The 22627-nt window shown below is 35.1% G+C and overlaps 1 protein-coding gene across 3 annotated transcripts in view; it reads left to right on the top strand.

Annotated features, from left to right (window-relative positions):
* The window catches only part of PTPN14 (protein tyrosine phosphatase non-receptor type 14), a 245709-nt gene that overhangs the window by 123460 nt on the left and 99622 nt on the right, over positions 1-22627 (top strand). For all 3 annotated transcript variants that reach the window (XM_031937365.1, XM_031937364.1, XM_031937366.1), the window contains one exon: positions 3715-3884. In XM_031937365.1, coding sequence (XP_031793225.1) covers positions 3715-3884 — 170 coding nt within the window. The remainder of the gene's footprint in view (positions 1-3714; positions 3885-22627) is intronic.

Genomic DNA, 22627 nt, shown 5'->3' with positions numbered 1-22627 from the left:
TTACAATAACACTATAATATATAACAACATTGTAGAGACAACTTTGAAAGACTTAAAAACTTTGAGCAATGCAGTGGCCAAATATGATTTCACAGGACTGATAGGGAAGTAGCTTATCCAAACCTGGACATGATGGACTCAAGATTCAGAATAGACATATAAAAGGCAATGCAGGAATTTGTTTTGCTTGATTTTTCCCCAGTGAAGAAAATAAAGGAGAAAGAAAATGAATGCTTTTTAATTGGGGGAAATCTAAAATAAAATAAGTCACTCTATTAAAAAAGAAAAAGATGACAGCACCAGAATTTGAAGCTAGTCTTTGATGTGTTTTTCCACTTTTTTGAAAGGATTTTACTTGATTATCTGCATGGGAAAATGGGAAAGAATAAATTTGCAGTGGACCAGGAATATATTTTACTACTACAATCTTTTTGTTACTTGACATGTTATTGTATATACTTCATTCTATAGTTGGTTAAATGTTGCTTTCTTATATGTAACATTCAATTAAAACCTTATGTGACAAGATGAAGTGATGAAATTTGTGTGCTTACTTTCCCTTAATCAGCCTTGAAAAAAGTTTCATTATATATGTTAATTTTATGCAAACTCACCATTGGCCTCTTGTAACATTTGTTTTCTTGAGAACAAAGCTTCTTAAGCAATGGGTCTAGTCCCCATATGGGGTCCAGTAACTGAATGTGGGGGTCTTGAAAAATTTGGCAACAATAAAAGGTATCATATTGCCAAAATTTAATTCTTTATGTAAAAATAAACAAGTATATCTATCTCATTAGTATGCATATTTGCTTATCTTTAATAAATGGTAAACTATATGTATACCAAATAATTATTTTAAAATAAATTTATTTTTTATCATATTTGATTTATATTTATTTTATAAACCTATATACCTGTGACTACATAAAAATTTCTTGGGCAAAAATTTTGGTTATGAGTTTATGAAGCCCTTATGTAGAAAACATTCATCCTAAGGTAAATCTGCCTTGGACCTCACTCAGGGTAGTTTTTTTCTTTTAAACTAAAATACCAAAATGATCTCATTATCATGGATCCTTCAGACAATACTGCATTGACGAGTTAGTATGTTTCAATTCTTTGAATATGGTCCAAAATAAAATCCTAGGGAATATAATGCCTTAGAATTTATTTTTCTCCCTATTTCTCTGCTTATTTATTCTAAATTACTTTCTAGTGTTGCTTATCACCTTCACCCCCCCATACAGTCTTACCCTCTTCATTCCTACATGGTTTCTTTTCTGGTGCTAGAAAATGTGTTTGTTGCGATATGATAAAACAAGCAGGATCTTAGGAGAAGGAATTATATATAACATTACTAAAATAATTATTCATTTATTAGATAATTAGAGAACCAGAGGATTTTAGAGTTAGCCTATTGACAGTTGCCTATGCTTCTTTTCCACATCACCAGTAATATTCATGTTGGGACCTAGATATTTCACAGTTGCATTAACACCAAGGGGAAAATATCTTTTGACCCCAATTCACTTAAGTTAGTTTATCCTTCCCATTGCATTATTTTGCCACAGAAATAGTGCTTTGGCTACATTTGTTGGCACTTTGCAATTAAAGCATTGTGGTGAGTGGGTCCTGTTGTAAATATGCCCACTCCCATATCCTAAGAAGAATGCATTTTTGTTTTATTTTCTCTTCCTGTTTCAGATATGGTTGTGAATACACTTGCAATCCCATTAGTCACTTGACTGTGTAGCCATGTGTGCAAACAAGGCATTTGGATGAATAGCTAAATAGGCATCAATTATGTAAAGCTTCTTAAGGGAGTAGAAATTGTTTTTTTCTCCCTCCCTCCCTCTCTCCCTTTCTCCTCCTTTCCTCCCTCTTTCTTTCCTCCCCTTCTTCTCCATCTCTTTCTCCCCCCATCTCTCACCCTCTCTCTCTGAAAATGCTTAGTGTAGCTGTATTGCCAGGACCTAGAGTTGTTATTGTCTGTCCTTTGTTTTTAAGAGGACTAGTGATCACAGGGTGATGTTTTGACTTTCAAGTGAATTGATTTTGAGTGAGTCAGAATTGCACAGAATCATCACTTTCTCACTCTCTCTTCCTGAGTCACTGAGGTCCAATGGCAGGACAAAAATAAAGATAATTGGCAATATCCTAGGATGCTGTGGATGACCTTGGCATTTTCAATACCTGACCAAACTCTTAGCGCTTCCCAATGCCTGCTTCGGCTGCTTTCATGGCTGTTGGAACAAATTGTTCTCATCTACTCATCTGCCGAGGGAAGTCCTCACATATTTGGGGTAGGTGTCTCCCCAACTCATGGAGAGATTTGAAATCTGTTGATTACCTTCACCCTGGTTTAGTTTGTCTACCAAGGTGTTTTATTGGATATGGTTGATGAGCCTGCTGTGGCTTCTTGGAGCCACAGGTGAGAGTTGGGTGAAAAGTGGATAATCAGTCTTGAAAAGAGCTTGACAAGCTCTCACACTAATCCTGAACACCCCATCCATCCTGTGCCAGTACACACAGTAGACACTTAATGAATACTTATTGATTGACAATAGCTCGGTCCTAATCTCTTATCTGTAAAATAAGAGGGTTGGACTTTAAGCCTCTAGATTTTCTTACATCTTTAAATCTATGTTTTTATCATTGAAAGAATGATGATTTGATAGTTACATCTAAAGGTGAAACACTGGTTATAATAATAGGGCTTAAAAAGAACTTGAGCCTTAATACTACAAAACTGATTATATTTGAGAAGTTGAACACTGCAGTTTTACTCTGGTGGCTGGAAAGAAGACTTCCAGGTGCATTACAAACAATTCCTGGAGAGAATTTAGATTTAAAAGACTGCTTCAAAAGCAGTGATGTGCTTTTCAGTGATTGCTGTGCTAATCTAGAAATCCTAACATAATATAATAAATACTTAGAATGCCCATGTTAATTATTTAGCATGTTGTGCCAGACTTATACTGGTTAAAGCTTCAAGTCTAAAGATGAAAATCTCACTTTTATCCACAAAATCCCATAATAATCCATCAAGAATAACCACTGGGGGCTCCTGTTGCATCTGTGGAGTAGAAATCCTTCTGCTCTCAATGCCTGATAGCAGAGAGTGAAAGGATTTTTATAGCAGGCCACATATGATCAACTATTGGGGTGGAATATGTTTAAAGGCATTTTATTAAAGCTCCAAAGAGATAAATCAATTTTCTGTTAAGATTCCTTTTGTATTGTTTGGAAATATCCTACTAGATAGAGGGATTCCATTTATAGTAGCTTTGGTCTTAGGAATCAGGTAGTTATTACTGTGCGGCAGATGCAAGAATTGCCAGTATGATTCATGTAAGATCATGGAGCATTCAGATAGTATGTCAGTTAAACATAGTCTCCAGATATTAAAAAGAAAAGTCAATCACTAGTTCTATAAAGAGCTAATGCCATCTGCCCCCATGATTTCAACAGAGCTTTTGGTAAATGTTGTTTGAATAAACAACAAGAATTGAAGTGGACATATGCTGCATCTTGATTTGCATGTTGATAGATTCTTCTGATTATCCTAAAAGAGCAAAACGAAAAGTTTCTTTTTGTGGAATGGATTTTTGCATTGATGAGGATTGGATGGATAGAAATTGCCTGCTCTTTTCTATGTAATCCTGAGATGCCAGTCCTAAGAATTGACTGATGTTATTTTGTTCCTTTATCTAGACACACTATTTTGGCCTCTGGTTTCTTAGCAAGAGCCAGCAAGCACGATGGGTGGAGCTGGAAAAACCTCTGAAGAAGCAGCTGGACAAATTTGCCAACGAGCCTTTGCTTTTTTTTGGAGTCATGTTCTATGTGCCAAATGTGTCACAGCTTCAGCAGGAGGCCACAAGGTAAGAGCATTTTCCTTCTCTGCACCCTCTAGGTGTAGATGAATGATGTGGGGCTAAGATAGTACAAATAAGTCTGAGAACTGGGTTGGAGGGTGTCAAGTTTTAAATAATTCCTTTATAATTTTGATGATTTTATTTTGAATGATGTAGTTAGCTCTCTCAGTTCCTAGGAGAGTCAATGAGAGAAAATATCAAGAAAAATCTGTGTGTAAGGCATCTTCCTTGGATCAAGTGAAACTCAAGAAAATATTAGGGCAAACATCTAGATACCCAATTAGAAATTAAACATCAAACCACGTGATCCTTTGGGAATGGGATTGGAGAAAACTAATTGTCCAGTTTCCAGATTGGGGATAGACTCAGTTCCTAAAAAGTAGGTGAAATGGGGAAACCAAATTTTTAGTAGGCAAGAATTGTTTTATAGACTCTGATTAACTGAAGGGGATATAGGTTACCATTTGGGATTCTTTTGACAGGAAGATGGTGTTTTGTCCCTGTGCAAAAGGATGAATAATTTTTGTTTGATGTAGTCACAGACAATTTCTGTGATTTGATAAGCAGTATCATGAAAAGTTAAAGAGTCTCAGGCATCACAAGGCATTCAGTGAATAAATTGTATATTTCTGATAGAAGAGTAAAAAGTTAACCTTTCATGTCTCACCTTTGGCATACATCATAAGAACCAAAGATTCTTTTTTTTTTTTTTTTTTTAATTTAATAGCCTTTTATTTACAGGTTATATGCATGGGTAACTTTACAGTATTAACAATTGCCAAACCTCTTGTTCCAATTTTTCACCTCTTATCCCCCAGATGGCAGGATGACCAGTAGATGTTAAATATATTAAAATATAAATTAGATACACAATAAGTATACATGACCAAACTGTTATTTTGCTGTACAAAAAGAATCAGACTATGAAATATTGTACAATTAGCTTGTGAAGGAAATCAAAAATGCAGGTGGGCATAAATATAGGGATTGGGAATTCAATGTAATGGTTTTTAGTCATCGCCCAGAGTTCCTTCTCTGGGCGTAGCTGAGAACCAAAGATTCTAAATGAAATGACAAGGTAATATACCTAAAAGAAGGTGGCTTACTGTTTATCTTTGGGCATATGGTCATTATACATGTAGGTTTTATCTTTTTATGAGATTATCAGGCCACATTTAGAATTCTGTGCCCATTTCTAGGCATTGCTCTTAGATAAACATTGACTTGGTAGAACATTTGCTGCCAAAGGAGTGTGACCTCTCAGGATGGTGAGGGGGGTGAAAACAATGCCATATGAGAAATAATTGAAGGAATTGGGGGTATTTAGCTTAGAGAAGAGACCACCTAAGGTTGAAGGATAGGAAGCATAGTAGAAGTCTTTAAATATTTGAAGGTCTACCATTTTTGTTTTGAAAATTACACTTAACTCCACCCTTAAGAACTAAGAAGAACTAAGACCTGTGAGTAGAAATTATGGAGATAAATTTATTCTTGTAAATTTGCAGATATTTAGCAGTGGAATGAAACCATGTGAGTTAGGATGACCATCTCAGAAATGCTGTAAAAATCTTTCATTTATTCTGAAACAGACTAGACAAGATGATGATCCATTTCACTCAAAAGTTATAAATGAAGAAGTATCAAAGCTACCAGATTGCTGTTATTATATATTATTGAACTTTAACCATAAGGGCCTTTAAATTTCAAGTTGAGATTAAGATAGTTATCATTGATGAGAATGAAGGAGGGAATCCTTGCTTCCTTCTATACTTATTGCACAACTAACCTGTTCATATTATAGAATGTAGGCTGGGCTGGTTGTATGGGGATCTTCCTGTCCTGAAATTCAGATACTATTTCCTGAGAGTTTTGAAGCCATACTTTCGTGCTTTTAGTCGACACTCAGACCCTAGCTGGAAACCTGTGTACCTCAGTGTCATTCATTCATGTAATGGGGAGGAACATGACTGAAGGAATGTTACTGTGATTTTCTTTTTGTATGTTTGCTAAAAAAGGAGGGAAAGGAAAACTTTCCTGCTTTGTCTCCTCAAGGGTTGGATGTACTGTAGGTCAGCAATAAGCTAGTCGGTTAGCAGTAGGCTAGTCAGCTATGATGTTAAAACCAATTTTAACTTCTGCATAACAAAGAGAGGGAGAATAAGTAGTCTGTTTCTCCCATGCCTATAGTAAAATATACATTCCCATGTGCCTTATAGCTTTCTTAGATGTCTCATTAATACAAAATTCTTTCATATAATCTGAATGATTCTTTAACTCAATGGGAAAAGTAGAAAATATAGGAAGGAACATTTTGTAAAACTAGGCATTGCCATTTTCATTTAACCCATGAGTACAGCTCAATTTCTTTTGGCAAAGAGGGTCCTTCAAAGACCCTCTGAGGGTACTGGAGCATTAGGGGAATTGCCTTTTTTCTCTGTTGTTCAGAAATCTGTAACCTCTTGACCCCTGGAGGATACCAGTCCTATCAAGCTATATCCAGGGTATATAAAGGAGAAGGAAAAAAGGAAAGGAAGTGACTATGTTCAGATTAGAAAAGGATGTGGAAAAAAGAGAATTCATTATATTATATTATGTCATGTGTATATTATATTAATTATAGAATGCCTTCCTCAATTTCCAGAGGCAATTTGGAACAATAAATATTGTACTATTTATTATTATCTTTTGTGACCCTGGAAAAGTCACTTAATTATACTTAATTTCTATGTATGTTAAAAAAAATAGTTCTTTAGTTTCCACGTGAATTGGTGTGGATAGCTGCTAAGGTCCCTTCTAGTGTTAAGTCTAATAATGTTCATAAAAATACTAATAATTTAATGACTTCTGGAGTAGTGTATTAGGGAAAAAATAGTGCTTGGACAAAGTGACATTTCAGAATCTCAGGCTTTTTGGTTTCATGGTTCTAGCCAAATTTTTCAGCTCCACACATGTTGCAGACTGCTGCTAAGTAGTTATTGGGAACTCCTGGGAATCTGAGCCCACTTGGAAGTTTTAGAAAACAGCTGTGGGCTGAGTGGAATATTGAAATTCTCTCCCCATCATTGCATCCAAAGAGAAGCTGGGGGTGGGGTGCAGAATTCCAGAGGAGTTCTTCCCAGAATGTCTAAACAACATTCATTAGGAACTAGTTAATGAATAACTCTCCAGTCATCCAGCTGTTATCCGAGTTACCCAGTCACAGGTGGAGATGGGCTTTGGCATCTCTCAGAACACCTGGGATCTGGAGAGAGGCTGACATAAAACAGTTAGTCTTTGTCATGCCCTGCAGAGTAAAATATTTGCATAGATTAGAAAGAGAAGTCTGCCTTTCATTTGTGGGTAACCCCTTGGAGGAGACTACCATTCAACCATCTGTGCTTAAAAAATAAGCCTTTGTCTGTAACCAACCAAACTTGTTTTTACCTAACAAATGTTTTCACTAGTCCAAGTCCCCAGGTTGAATATAACACCATTTTCTGTAACATTAGCATGTTTAACTTTATCTCCCCTTTGAGGAGCAAGTAGTTCAGAATTGATATTGTAGTTTCTGAAGTATATCTGTGAATTAGATCATATAGATATGATCACAGATTCATTGTGATGATACTTGAGACATAGGACTGGTATTAGTATCCCTAGGTCAAAGGGTAGTATACACATTTTAGGTATTTTGTGTCTCTCATTTCTTCTTCAGATATCTGTCAAACTGATATTCCTAAAGCAAATGAATGGTCATGTCACTTCCCTTCTGAAAAAGATCCTTTGACATTATTCTAACCTCTAGAATCAAATGCAGACTCCTTTGTAGTCTAGTGTACAAAAATATTCAAAATAGCATTATTGATAAAAGTTGGAAAGAAATTATGAACCCGACAATTGACCTGGTTGGAAAAACGATGATAAATGAATATAATGGAATATTGCTGTATTATGAGAACTGATCAATATAAACAATTCAAAGGAATACAGGACAATATGTTATGAAGTAACAGAATAAAGAAAGTAGAACCAAAAGAACACTCTACAAGACTAAATAAGGTTAATAGGGAGAGGCAACAAAACTCTGGTCCTGTATTAGTCTTAATACTGAACTATCTGAGTTAAAAGGCACATCTTTCCTTGCTGTTAACAATTCATAATTTGTTTTGGGAAGGAAGGGAAGTAAGTGATGTATTTTGTAAATGAGTTCAGACATTTCTTGGGAATTAACCATTGTGTCAAAGCAAAATATATCCAAATGGGACATTTTTGAAAGGAGAAGATGGGAAGAACAAAAAATAGAAAACAATCACTCCCAGTGATGGAGTAAACACAAATGTTTTTTGTGTGTACATATATCTATATCTACAAAAATACACAATATACATAGAAGTATTATATATATATACTCTAAGTCTTGGGGTTTATTACAGTGAGTTGGAAGATGGGAGCTGGTAGATTTAGGATATAAATTTGAAAGAGGAAGAACACTTTAGGCAACTAGCCTAATTTGAAAGATGAAGAACACTTTAGGCAGCTAACCCCACTGCTCAATTAATTTCCTCAAAATTTGGTCATATATCCAGTCTGGTAACTGTGATTCAACTGAAGTCTCCCCAACTCCCCCATTTTATTTTATTTTCCATGTTGCTTTTTATATTTTTTCATTGCCAGTGTTGCCGCTTGAAAAAGGACTCTTGTTTAAAAAAAAAATACCATCTTTCTCCCCTATCATTCTGCTTCTGACTCAAAGGGAAGATTTCTGTAATGTGTTTTAATCATTTGCATAGCAACAGTTTTCTTATAAACACACGGGTTTCAAATTTTTCTGGACACTGAAAGAAAAGATGGTTTGTAAGACGTGGAAGAATTCTTAGTCAAACAGAAGTATATTTAATAATAGCAAACTAGAGCCAGGAATCTGTTGGCAGTGACCATCACTTTTTGTTTAGCTATGGGGTTTTTCCAAGTTTTCCCTGGTGAGGAAGTCCCTGCTTGATTTCTCAGGTTTTTTTTTTCCCCCTGCTAAAATCCTTTATTTTTTTTTTCTTATTATTGTTGAAGATTCAACTTTAATTCCTTAAACTTAGTTGTAGGTGTACATTCATAGTTACTGTGTTTTGAAATTTGTTTGGTTATTTTCAGAGAAGTACTATTTATTTTTGCATTACTGATGCAGTGCTGTTTTTATAGTATTAGAGAGCTTCTCATTGTCTTGCTGAGGTCATGTAACAATTTCTCCATTTCCAAGACTTGTTTAAGGCCCACATGGTAATCGCAGAATATTTGCTTTGTTGATATGTGTACTGTACAAATTTCAAGCAGTGTAATTACATTAGCCAGCATCGTAATTGTATTTAACAAAGGAATCCTAAACTGTTACCATCAGCTTTATGGATTCCAGGAGCTCAACATTCATACCCACTCATACATATACCACTGTTATTTATTATATGCAATTTGACCTTGTTTGTCAGGTTGGGTAATAACAACTAGCATTTATATAGGTCTTTAAGATTTGTAAAGTGCTTTGCAAATATTATTTTATTTTATCCTCACAACTCTAGGAAATGGGTGTTATTATTATTCCTATTTTACAAATGAGGAAACTGAAACAGACAGAAGTTAAGTAACCTGTCCAGAATCACACAGCTAGTGTCTGAGGCTAAATTTGAACTCAGGTTTTCTTGACTCTAGGTCCAGAATTCTATTCAGTGCTCTATTTATTCTATTCATTATAATATAGCAATTTTACTTTGATAATATACATATGTAGATATGTACATATAAATAAACATGTGTATTAGATATAAAGACAGATGTTTATACATATATATATTTTTGCATGTATATATCACTGAGAAATATTTATTTTTAAGGCAAGATTAAATCTTGGAATGGGTCACAGAGCCTTGTGTGGTTGCATGCATTTCTGCTGGGGAGACAATGGCTGATAAATCATTTCAGAAGTTCTGAGTTGTTGAGGACTGTCTGCATTAAGTCTGACACCTATTTCGTATTGGGAGTGGGATTCCACCGTGAGGAAGAAGGAAACTTACTAGGTTGCCTAGGTAGGGCCAAGATGGTCCAAATGGGGAAAAAAAAGTAAGTCACATCTCTTTATTGATCAGTAGTGGCTGGTCAGACTCCTGAATGGCTGCTGTAATTCCATTGTGGATGAGATAGGGATACCCACTTTCAAACAAATCAGAACAAATACTCAGGTCATAGAATCTTGGACAATTAGGTGGTGCAGTGGATAGAGCCCTGAACCTGGAGTCAGAGTTCAAGTCTGGCCTCAGATACTTACTAGCTGTATGACCCTGGACAAGTAATTTAATTCTGTTTGCCTCAATTTTCTTATCTGTAAAATGAGTCACAGAAGTAAATGGCAAACTACTCCAGTATCTCTGGCAAGAAAACCCCAAAAGGGCTCACAAAAAGTTGGATACAACTGAAAATGACTCGACAAGATAGAGTCTTTGGTTGGGGATTCCTGATGACATTGAATCCAACCTGGGTTCTGGTCAGTGTTCCAGAAAACAACTTCTTATGCTTAAAAAGCTTTAGTAATAAAGAGCTTACATCCCCTAAGATAGTCCATTACATTTTGAGTTACCCTGATAAGTTGAGAATTTTTCCTCATTTTACTGAAATTTACCTCCTTTTAAACTGTTTCTTTTAGTTATGGCCTCTGGGACCAAGTTTAACAGTTTAAACGTGAAAAACCCCCAGTTATTTGAAGAGTGCTCTCATGTTTTTTCAAAGTATTTTCTTACCCAGACTAAACATTCCTCATTCCTTCAATTTAACCTCAGATGTCAAGACTTTGCCTCCCTTCCATTTTGTTAATGTGCCTTGTAAATTGTGGTGCTCCTAGTTGTGAGAAGAGGAGGGAAGAGAAGGGAATTAGTATTTATATAGAAGCTACTATGTGTCAGACACTGTGCTAAGTACTTTTGCAAATATGATCTCATTGATTATTTGTGGTCTGATTATTCAACAAACATTTATTAAATATCTAGTATATGCTGGACCCCTGACATAGAGCTGACTAAATGCTGGGAATGAAAAGAACCAGCAAAAAAGTTCTTGGTATTAAGGAGCTTATGTTGTAATAGGGGAGTGTGTTTGTATGTACACACACATGTATACTTTATATACACATATACATATATGTGCATGTGCATATAAATACATACACATGTACATATATACGTATGCATGCTTATATTTATATCTCATATCTCTTATATGGGGAGAGGGTCAGCCAGGTAGTCCAGTATCTCTGCCAAAAAACAACTTAATGGGATCGCAAAGAATCAGACATGACTAAAACTAGGGAATAACATCACTATTCCCACATGGAAAGTAGTCTGAGAGGAGAAGGCATTAGCAGCTGAAGCACCTTTGAAATACTTTCTATAGAAGGTGACACATGAGCCGAGTCTTAAAGGAAATCTGGTATTCTAGGAATAGGAAATGAAGAGGGAGAACATTCTAGGTATCAGGTACATCCAGGGCAAAGATATGGAGATGGGAGAGTTGTATATGAGGAACAGCAAAGAAACCTGTATGGCTGGCAATTAAACGTATAGAAATATTAAAAGGAGAGAGATAGGAAAGGGTCAGATTATGATGTTTCAAATACCAAACGGAGGAGTTACTATTTAATCCTAGAGGTAATAGGGAGCTATTGGAATTTACTGAGGTAGTGATGGGGGCATTTCACCATTCATTTTATATCACTTACTCTCCTTACTTCAATTATATGAACATCATGCTTCTGAGCTAGATCCTGGACTCCCTTTCTGATTCAGTTCCCTTTTATTTATTGTCTTCTCCCATTAGAAGAGAAAAGCCCAGGGCTTAGAAGAATATAATGATCAACTTCCTTGTTCTGGAATTTATATACTTATTAAAGCAACTTAAGATTTCATAAGTTTTATTTGGTAGCTCCATTATAGAATTCTTTGTCCAGGGTATTTGGGAAACAAATTAAATATCACTTGTAAATTTAGAGCTGGGTTGATAGTATGTATTTGCTGGAAAATATTTTGAAAAAAAGGATTCCAATCAGTATAACTTTGTACATCTTGGTTTTCTTAAAACCCAGTAGCTTATTGATCTATTTTTCTTTGTAGTAAAACTAAAATGTAATTTAGTATTTATAGAGTTCTGATCCTGTTCAATCTTATGAACAGTAAAAGAATTTTTGGGGGAAATGAATCAAGAATATACCCTCCAATACCCTTCAGTTCATCGTACATTCATATATATATATTCATATATTTTATTTGAATGTAATTGTTTGCATGTTAGTTCTTCCATAAGAACTTATTTGTGATTTGGAGGGTAAAATTAGGAAAAAGTGGAAACCAAAACAGAATCAACCTTCCTAATTGTTTTGTACCCTGTCAAAAATAATGGCTTAAAGGTGTTTAAAGAAAAAACAGAATACCATTTCCGTTCAAGCTAAACATGATCCTGCTCTTTTTGCATGCCTGATTTTAATATGGTCCTGCTCCAGTGGGCCTCTAAACTTATGGGAAGCACATTCACAGGAAAGGGAGGGAGGAAACAAGTTTGAATGTAGATCCAGGCTACTTGGCAGGATTGAGTATTTGGATTATATTGAAGGAAGGTTAAAGATCATTCCTTGTTGAATATTGGTACCACAGTGCTTGTAAGGGTAGTGTATGGATTCCCTTTGGTTATATTCAGTGGCTTAGAACAGTTCCATCTCTACCTGTGGAAATTAGAGTCCATAAATACGATGCATCTTATGTTTCTCCTCCGGGTACAGTAGAATAGTGGGTCAGGAAACTTAATGCCAAATCCTCCAGTGCAAGATGTGTCTGATTTCCTGAAGTGATGACTGTTGCCAAGGTGTGTCTGAGGCACTTGATTCAAATCTTTGACCCAGCAGTGTAACTAGAAGTTATAGAAATTGGAAACTTCCACACCTTCTGGGTCTTTTCCCCCAAAGATCATAAACAGTCACTTGCCTGAATACTGTTGTATAATGCCAACACACTTGAGTAGGTAAAGGTTCCTGCCTCTGCTCAAACGGCTAACAGTGAACTTGAGCAAAAGAAAATTGGTTCGTTATATCATCAAAATCATTGTTCAGTACCACTTTTTATGAGTGATCTTGTATCAGGTACCGTATATTGTTAAACAGACGTATCCTTTATCCTAGGAATAAGACCACAGTGGTGTGGCCGAACGTATAAAGCTAACATGACTCAGTCAGCATAAAATAAATGTATACATTTTAAAAGCAGAGAGGATAAATGCATTTTGTGGGCATGTGAGTGACAAGGGAATCAGGGAAGTTGCATTTTTAGACAGGGTGGGGAACCTTTCTTTTCCTATTAGTCTTTATCTCTTCCCTTGGGACCATAATGGAGGAAGGAGGAGGGATGGTGGAGAATTCAGATTGGGTGAAGTGGTGAATTCCTGTACAGAACACAATGGTGTTATTTTTTAACCTGGCCCCAGGCAGTAGCTCCAGTGACCTCGTGAAACTTTTCTCACTTTTTGCGGCTTTTAAACCAGACCCTTTTTTAGTCTTACATTTCAATATAAGGCTGGGTTATAGCCTGTTGTAAACAAGTTAGTGTTCAAACAGTTTCTAGAGTGTCTCTTTTAAAAGCTTTAATTATGATGCTTTTCTATTTCTTCTTACAACACCCTTTATTTTCTTCCTCTGATTACTCTTTTTATTTTGAAATGTAATTTTAATAGATGCATAAAGTTTGACTGTGGGCTGAGAAAAAGTGACCCCCTTCAAGTCAGACTTAAGATGTAGCATTAATTAATTCCCTGTTGCCAAAATAATTTGCTGAGAATGGCAAATCCTCCTGGCTGACTGTAGCTAGTGAATAGAATCTTATTCTCCCTCACTTGATTACTGAAATCAGAGTTGTTCCTGTCAGCTTAAAGAAGCTGGCAATTTTAGAATTTAATTTCAAATACTATTTTCTTCTTTTTGTCATGTGTGATGGAAAGAGTATTGGATTTGGAATTAGGAAGACCTGGGACCAAAAAGTGCCTTTACCATTTCTTACTTATTACAGGGTAGTGCAGTGCATAGAGTGCCAGTCCTGGAGGAAGGCTCATCTTCCCTGAATTTAAATCTGGCCTCAGATACTTCCCAGCTGAGTGACCCTGGGCAAGTCACTTAACCCTGTTTGTCTCATTTTTCTTATCTTTAAAATGAGCTGGAGAAGGAAGTGATAAACAATTTCAATATCTTTGCCAAGAAATCCCAAATGATTAAAGGCGCCCTGTGTCTATTTGAGTTTGATAGCATTGCCCTACATGCTTCTCCTGTCTTTGACAAGATTTAATGATAAGTCCATGAAATATCAACTTAACATGCTGAATAACCAACCTCTATAAGTCTCTGTTTTTTCATCTGCAAGGTGGAGATAATAATACCTATAGGACTCACCTCTTAAGGTTGTTATAAAATTCAAATGAGATAATGTATGTTAAACTGTTCTAAAAACATTGTATAAATACCATTTAGTTGTAATAGAAAACATTGTATAAATACCATTTAGTTGTAATAGCTTAAGGAACTTCTGAATTACATAAAATTTTCTAAGAGAAAGCCTTTCATGGCTTTTCATTTCCTTGATGCTATTAATAATTGCAAAAATTTAAAATTAGATTGTATCATTGAAACAACAATGGATTAATTGTTGCTTCTTGGTAGATATGTATGGTATACCTATCTATTAATTCTTGGTTTTAGGTCTCAGCTTCTTCATCTGTAAAATGGGGATAATAGAATTTATCCTATGTGATGAGATGCTTAGATATGAGAATAAAATAAATGAAATCTCTTAAGAGATGCTAAGATTGTGGTTGTCAATATCTTCTTTTTCCTCCATCCTTCTTTCTTCATGTTCTTCCCTTTATCCATTCTCTCTCCATCCATCACTAAAGTACATTTAGGCTCAGAGGTGGACAACTAGCATGATCAAAAGACGTGTGTGTGTGTGTGTGTGTGTGTGTGTGTGTGTGTGTGTCTGTGTGCGCATGTAGGGAGGTGTGTGGGTGTGTTTTAGATAGACGAGGTGTTTGGAGTATGTCAATTCCAACAGTCCAAAATATTTATTATTCTTTAGGTGAAGTTATGAAAACATGGTTAAAAAGGGAGAGGGAGATTTGTTCACCAAATCTTAAAATAATGAAAATATTGAAATTTGAAAGAAGTTTAAATTCATATCATTTGTTTCCTTTTTACATAACAACCATCATTATCATACCACAAATCAATAATAACAATTATCAAGAAATCTATAAAACCTATTTTTATTTTTTCTGTCCTTCCTTGAGTGATTGATCCTCCTTGTTTCTTAATGACATTTGCCATTTTACACTAGTTTCAGATTAGGCTTTATGGATGAATTTTGGATTCTTATGAGGGGAATAACGGACTCTAGAGTTTGGGATTGTGGTTTGACAGGGGCTAAGGAATTTGTAAGAGTTACTATAGTTGTGATCTAATTCAGCAAGAGAAGTATGTAGGACAGTGCTATCAAACTCAAATAGAAACAGGGGGCCTTAAGCCATATGTAAATTTTTCTGAAGGCCACATATTTTACTTAGACAGCCAATCACATATTGACATGATCTATGTTTTAGTATATTATCTATGTTTCATATAATTAATAATAATTTTATTTATTTTGATAAATATTTCTCAGTTAATCAATAAACTTTTATTTAGGGCCTACTGTGTGTACTGAGGATAAAAAAAGAGGCAAAAGACAATTTCTGATCTTGAGGAATTTATAATTTAATGGGAAGAGACAATATGCAAACAAACATAAAAGTCAAGCTAGAAACAGGATAAATAAGAAGTAAAGGAAGTAAAACACTAAAATTAAGAGGGGTTGGAGAAGTTTTCTTGTAGAAGGTGAGATCTTGGTTGGGACTTAAAGATTATGGGGGATTGATGGTGGTGTAATAATCTTCAGAGATTTATAGGAAATTTTTTAACCTCAACTCTTAAAATTCTATTCTTCCATTTTGGATATATGTTATAAAAGAGGCAACCAGATGATTCAGTAGATAGAGTGCTGAGTCTGTAGTCATGTAGTCATGAAGACCTGATTTCAATTCCAAACACAGACTCCAATCCACTGGAGAAGGAAATGGGCATTTTCCCCATATATATGCCAAGAAAATCCCATAGACAGGATGGCCTGGAGGTCACAAATAGGACCAAACAACAAGAAAATATATTGTAATACTCATTTTTATAGCATCTTTAGTTATTCTGGTGCAATTTTATGAGCTATTTCTTATATTCACAGTCTCCCACAAAAAGAAAGAATTATAAATGAACATTCCCTGGTCTATGTGTTGAGCATCTACTCTCTGCATAGAGAAAGAGTGCACTATGGAGCATTATGACTGGAATATTTCTATACATATTTTCATTTCTTACCACTATAAATTTCTTGAGGTCTAGACTCCAAACTTGAAGTCAAGAAGGCCTGAACCTTTCTTGGACACTTTTTTTTAAGTTAATTTATTTTTAATACACATTGTTTTATGAATTGTGTTGGGAGAGAAAAATCAGAACAAAAGGGAAAAACTGGGAGAGATAAAAAAACAGGAAAAAAAATTAGTATAGCATGTACTGATTTACATTCAGTCTCCTTAGTTTTTTTTCTGAATGTAGATGGCATTTTCTTGTCTAAAATCTATTGGTATTGCTTTGGATCTTGGATACTTTGTAATCCTGGGCACCTCTTTCTTAACTTAAACTCTTTCTCAGCCTCTGTTTCCTTATCTGTAAAATGAGTATTATAACAATAATATTGATCTCCCAGCATAGTTGTGAGAATCAAATGAGATAACATATGTTAAGTGGTTGTTACTCCTACCTCTCCTCTTCTTTCCTCTAGTCTGATGATGAGGTGACACACTTGAGTCAGGAAGATGAATTCAAATCTGACTTCAGACACTTATTAACTATATGACTCTGAGTATGTTATTTTTCTGCTGCCTCAATTTCCTCAACTGTAAAATAGGGCATAATAATAGCCTCTATCTTCCCAGGTTTTTGTTAGGATCAAATAAAATAATATTTGCAAAATGTTATAATGTCTGATACACATAGTAGGTGTTTAATGAATGTTTTTTCCCCCTTTCCTTTATTCTCCCTTCCTTTCCTTTCTTCTCTTCTTTTTGCAAGAGCAGAGCATCATTGATGAGTTTCATTCTATTCCCTCTAATCATCTCCAATCACAACTTCAATCACTTTTGCCTTGTCCCCTTCTCTATAGTCATAAGCTTTTTTTCTTCTCCACTGACTCCTTCCCTACACCCTTTGGGCATTCTTAAATCTTCCTCATCCCTGAAACTTTTATTAAAATCTTCTATTCCCTCAAGCTATCATCTGATATCTTCCCTTCTTCTTTCAGCCAACCTTTGAAAAAAAAAAAAGCTGTCTCTCTTCAAGGTCTCCACTTCTTTCTTTCCCACTTACTTTTCATTTCTTCACTGTTTGGCCTCTGACCTCATCACTGAGTTGAAACTGCTCTCTCTGTAGGAGCTTTTAATGATCACATTGGATGATCTTTTCTCAGTCCTCATCCTACTCAGATTCTCTACTGGATCTGACACTGTGGACAGCTCCCTTTTCCTAGAGCATCTTTCCTCTTTGAATTTGGACCATATAAGATTGAATAAATGTGCAATGTTTTACAAACCTTAAAGTACTGTATAAGTGCCAGCTGCTGCTGCTGTTATTTTCATGACACCATTCATGACACCTCTTCTGTCCCTCTGATGTCTCCTCAGTCTCTTTTGCTATCTCATCATCCATATTATCCCCTTTACCCATGGTTATTCCTGAGGCTCTGTGCTTTCTTTTTTTTCCTCTTCTTCTAACTAATCTTCAAATTAATCAGCTCCCATGGATTTAATTATAAGTTGATGACTTTCAAACCTATATATAATAACTCTAGTTTCTCTTTTCAGTTCTGCATTATCAGTTGCCTATAAAGATTACAAATCCTAGAAACAACTCAAATTCAACATGTCAACAAAGGAACTCATTTTCTTTTCCATCAAACTTTCTTTTTTTTTCCTCTCTCTTCCAAATTTTCCTTTTTATAGCAATAAGAGCTGAGAAAGAGATTAAAGGAATAAGAATAGGCAATGAGGAAGCCAAATTATCAATCTTTGCCGATGACATGATGGTATACTTAGAGAACCCCAGAGATTCTGCTAAAAAGTTATTAGAAATAATCCACAACTTTAGCAAAGTTGCTGGTTATAAAATAAACCCACATAAGTCATCAGCATTCTTATATATCACTAACAAAATCCAACAGTCAGAGTTACAAAGAGAAATTCCATTTAAAGTAACTACTGATAATATAAAATATTTAGGAATCTATCTGCCAAGGGAAAATCAGAAACTTTATGAGCAAAATTACAGACCACTTTTCACACAAATTAAGTCTGATCTAACCAACTGGAAAAATATTAAATGCTCTTGGATAGGGCGAGCAAATATAATAAAGATGACAATATTACCTAAACTAATCTATTTATTTAGCGCTATACCAATCAGACTCCCAAAAAACTATTTTAATGACCTAGAAAAAATAACAACAAAGTTCATATGGAAAAACAAAAGGTCAAGAATTTCAAGGGAATTAATGAAAAAAAAATCAAATGATGGTGGCTTAGCTGTACCAGATCTAAAATTATATTATAGAGCAGCAGTTACCAAAACTATTTGGTATTGGCTAAGGAATAGATTAGTTGATCAGTGGAATAGATTAGGTTCAAGGGATAAAACAGTCAACAAATATAGCAACCTAGTCTTTGACAAACCCAAAGATCCCAGCTTTTGGGATAAGAACTTACTGTTTGATAAAAATTGCTGGGAAAATTGGAAACTAATATGGCAGAAACTAGGCATTGATCCATACTTAACACCGTACACCAAGATAAGGTCAAAATGGGTTCATGACCTAGGCATAAAGAATGAAATTATTAATAAATTAGAGGAACATAGGATAGTTTACCTCTCAGACCTGTGGAAGGGGAAGGTTTTTATGACCAAAGCAGAACTAGAGATCATTACTGATCACAAAATAGAAAATTTTGATTATACCAAACTGAAAAGCTTTTGTACAAACAAAACTAATGCAGACAAGATTAGAAGGGAAGCAATAAACTGGGAAAATATTTTTACAGTCAAAGGTTCTGATAAAGGCCTCATTTCCAAAATATATAGAGAATTAACTCTAATTTATAAAAAATCAAGCCATTCTCCAATTGAAAAATGGTCAAAGGATATGAACAGACAATTCTCAGATGAAGAAATTGAAACTATTTCTAGTCATATGAAAAGATGCTCCAAGTCATTATTAATCAGAGAAATGCAAATTAAGACAACTCTAAGATACCACTACACACCTGTCAGATTGGCTAAGATGACAGGAAAAAATAATGATGATTATTGGAGGGGATATGGGAAAACTGGGACATTGATTCATTGTTGGTGGAGTTGTGAACGAATCCAACCATTTTGGAGAGTAGTTTGGAACTATGCTCAAAAAGTTATCAAACTGTGCATACCCTTTGATCCAGCAGTGTTACTACTGGGATTATATCCCAAAGAGATTATAAAGAAGGGAAAGAGACCTGTATGTGCACGAATGTTTGTGGCAGCCCTTTTTGTAGTGGCTAGAAACTGGAAACTGAATGGATGTCCATCAGTTGGAGAATGGCTGAATAAATTGTGGTATATGAAAATTATGGAATATTACTGTTCTGTAAGAAATGACCAACAGGATGATTTCAGAAAGGCCTGGAGAGACTTACACGAACTGATGCTGAGTGAAATGAGCAGGACCAGGAGATCATTATATACTTCAACAACAATACTAGATGATGACCAGTTCTGATGGATCAGGCCATCCTCAGCAACGAGATCAACCAAATCATTTCTAATGGAGCAGTAATGAACTGAACTAGCTATACCCAGAAAAAGAACTCTGGGAGATGACTAAAAACCATTACATTGAATTCCCAATCCCTATATTTATGCACACCTGCATCTTTGATTTCCTTCACAAGCTAATTGTACAATAATTCAGAGTCTGATTCTTTTTGTACAGCAAAATAATGTTTTGGTCATGTATACTTATTGTGTATCTAAGTTATATTTTAATATATTTAACATCTACTGGTCATCCTGCCATTTAGGGGAGGGGGTGGGGGGGGTAAGAGGTGAAAAATTGGAACAAGAGGTTTGGCAATTGTTAATGCTGTAAAGTTACCCATACATATAACCTGTAAATAAAAGGCTATTAAAAAAATTTTTTTTTTCCTTTTTTTTTTGAAGGCACCACCATTCTTTCCTTCTATTGGGATAATATCCTTGACATTATCCTCAATCCTTCACTTTCCTTACCCTACATGTCCAAACAGTTTCCAAATCCTGCTGTTCCTACCTCTACAATATTTCTCTTATCTGATCCCTTGATTTTCCTTCTACAACAAGCACCTTAGTTCTGGCTCTTCACTTCTTGTCTGGACCTTGGCAATGGTCTACTAATGATTCTCCCTGTCTCAATTTAGTCCATTGTTTAGCCTGTTTTGGACATCATGTATCTTGAGAGCAAATCTGACCATCTCACTCCCTTAATAAACTCCAGTGGCTCCTTATTTCCCATAGGGATAAAATGAAGACTTCTTTGTTTGCCTTTTAAAGCTCTTCACATCCTGGTCCCAAACTATCTTTCCAGCCTTTGTATATGCTATGGTCCAGTCAAACTAATCTTCTCTCCATTCTTCACACATGAAACTTCATCCCCCATCTTCATAACTTTGTTGCTTTTGCCTTGTATACACATTCCCTTCTTAGAATGTGCTTCCCCCTTTTACAGGAGAGCTATTCCCCCCAAAATGGAACGTAAGACGCTTAAGAAAAGTGATTGTTTTATTCTTTGAATTTGTGTCTTCAGTGCCTAGCACATAGTAGGTATTTAATAAATGAACACTAATTATTAACATTATTGAAAGCATTATCCTTAGGCTGATAGCACTATTAAAAAAACTTCAAAAAATAGACTCACTTGAAAGAAATATTAGAAGAGATTTGGCTATAGAAAGGTAAAAAGTATGAGCAGAAAGGAAAAAAAAAACTATATTCTTTAACACCTGCTTCATTGGAACATCTCATCTTCAAAGGGGATTCAGGAAGTATGAAAGTACTGAACTCCAAAACATGCATTTTAAATTTCTGACTTCATATGCTAATTAGGTAATTCATACAAAATTGTTTCATAATATCTTCTAGCTCTAAATCTGTGATCCTGTGAACCTAGAATATGCTCAGAAAGCTAATTAGTTTTTTTTAGCATCTCTAGCATTATTGCATAGGAGAAGAAATTGTAAGCATTTGTCTTTGAATACAGGGAATGCATTACATCTGGATTTTAAAATTCTTTGGTGCATAGATAATTTAGTACTATTTTGAAAGAGAAATTTACCTTTTTGTGATACATGTGGAATGTTTTACAAATATATACATAGATCATCAATAGTTTGGCAAATCTTGCCTCCCTCTCTTCTCCAGTCTCCAGTACGATGTGTCCCCAAATACAGAACCCTTCAGAGTTGAGGTGACATCATACTTTAAGGAATGAACTGCATTTAAAAGAATTCCACTCTGCATCTTTGCATAGATTTTGCTTTGTGAATTTGTTTAATTATAATTGTCTACAAAGGGAGTTTACATATTGGGAATTCTTTTCAGTGATGGAATTACTTCTAAACACTCCTTCTCTTAAATTTTTTTCCCCCAATTTTATCACAGACTTTTAGATTTGAAAGAGACCTTAGAAGTTATCAAATGTAACTACATGAATATGTCTAATGCATGAATGTATGCTTACCCTTTTAATCTTTGAATCACAGTTTTAAAGTTAAAAGGGGCCTGTCATTGATTATCCAATTCTCCCTCCTCATTTTAGAAAACAGGAACCAAAGTCCTACTAAGGAAATTAAATGATTAAGATCACACAGATAATACTTGTAGAAATGAACAGAATATAAATCTTCTGTCTTAGATTTCAATATGTCTTCCCATATTCCCCACAATTTCCCCTTTCCTCTTTTATCCTTACCCTATTCCTCCGACTTAGAGGAAGAAGGTTCATGTTTAGCTTTTTTGAAGCTAGTTTCTCCATTTTTTATAATCAAAATCTATCCTTTTTTACTTTCTTTACCCCCAAGAATTTTATACCACTTTGCTGGCATCTTGTTTATTTCACAAAATCAGACTTTCTGAATTAGAAAGGACATCAAATTTCTGTAACCTTTTCTCAAATATTTAGAGTCCCATGCCCCCTACATACATTCTTTATTGTAGCCAGCTTAAAGATCTCCTGGAAGAATGCTCTTAGACATTTTCTATTAAAACAGCCTACTCCATTGTTGAGATGTTTTAATTATTAGTTTTCCCTTGCACCAAACTTATGGCTTCCTTTTTATACTTTCAACCAAAGTTATTTTGTCAAATAAAGCATGCCTAGGCCCTCTTCCACAGGGCATACATCTCTCATATTCTATTTTCTTTGCTATAACTCCAGTCTTCTTTTCTTCTGACTAAGCATCCTTAGTCTCTACAATCATTCTCTACTTTGATAGGCAAAAGGGAGGGAAAAAAGCAGATCAAATCTCAAAAGTCATATTCCCTTTGGCTCATTGTCCTGAAC

Source organism: Sarcophilus harrisii, chromosome 4 (assembly GCF_902635505.1).
Source record: "Sarcophilus harrisii chromosome 4, mSarHar1.11, whole genome shotgun sequence".
Classification (NCBI taxonomy): Eukaryota; Metazoa; Chordata; class Mammalia; order Dasyuromorphia; family Dasyuridae; genus Sarcophilus; species Sarcophilus harrisii.
This window is presented reverse-complemented; position numbering and strand designations above follow the sequence as displayed.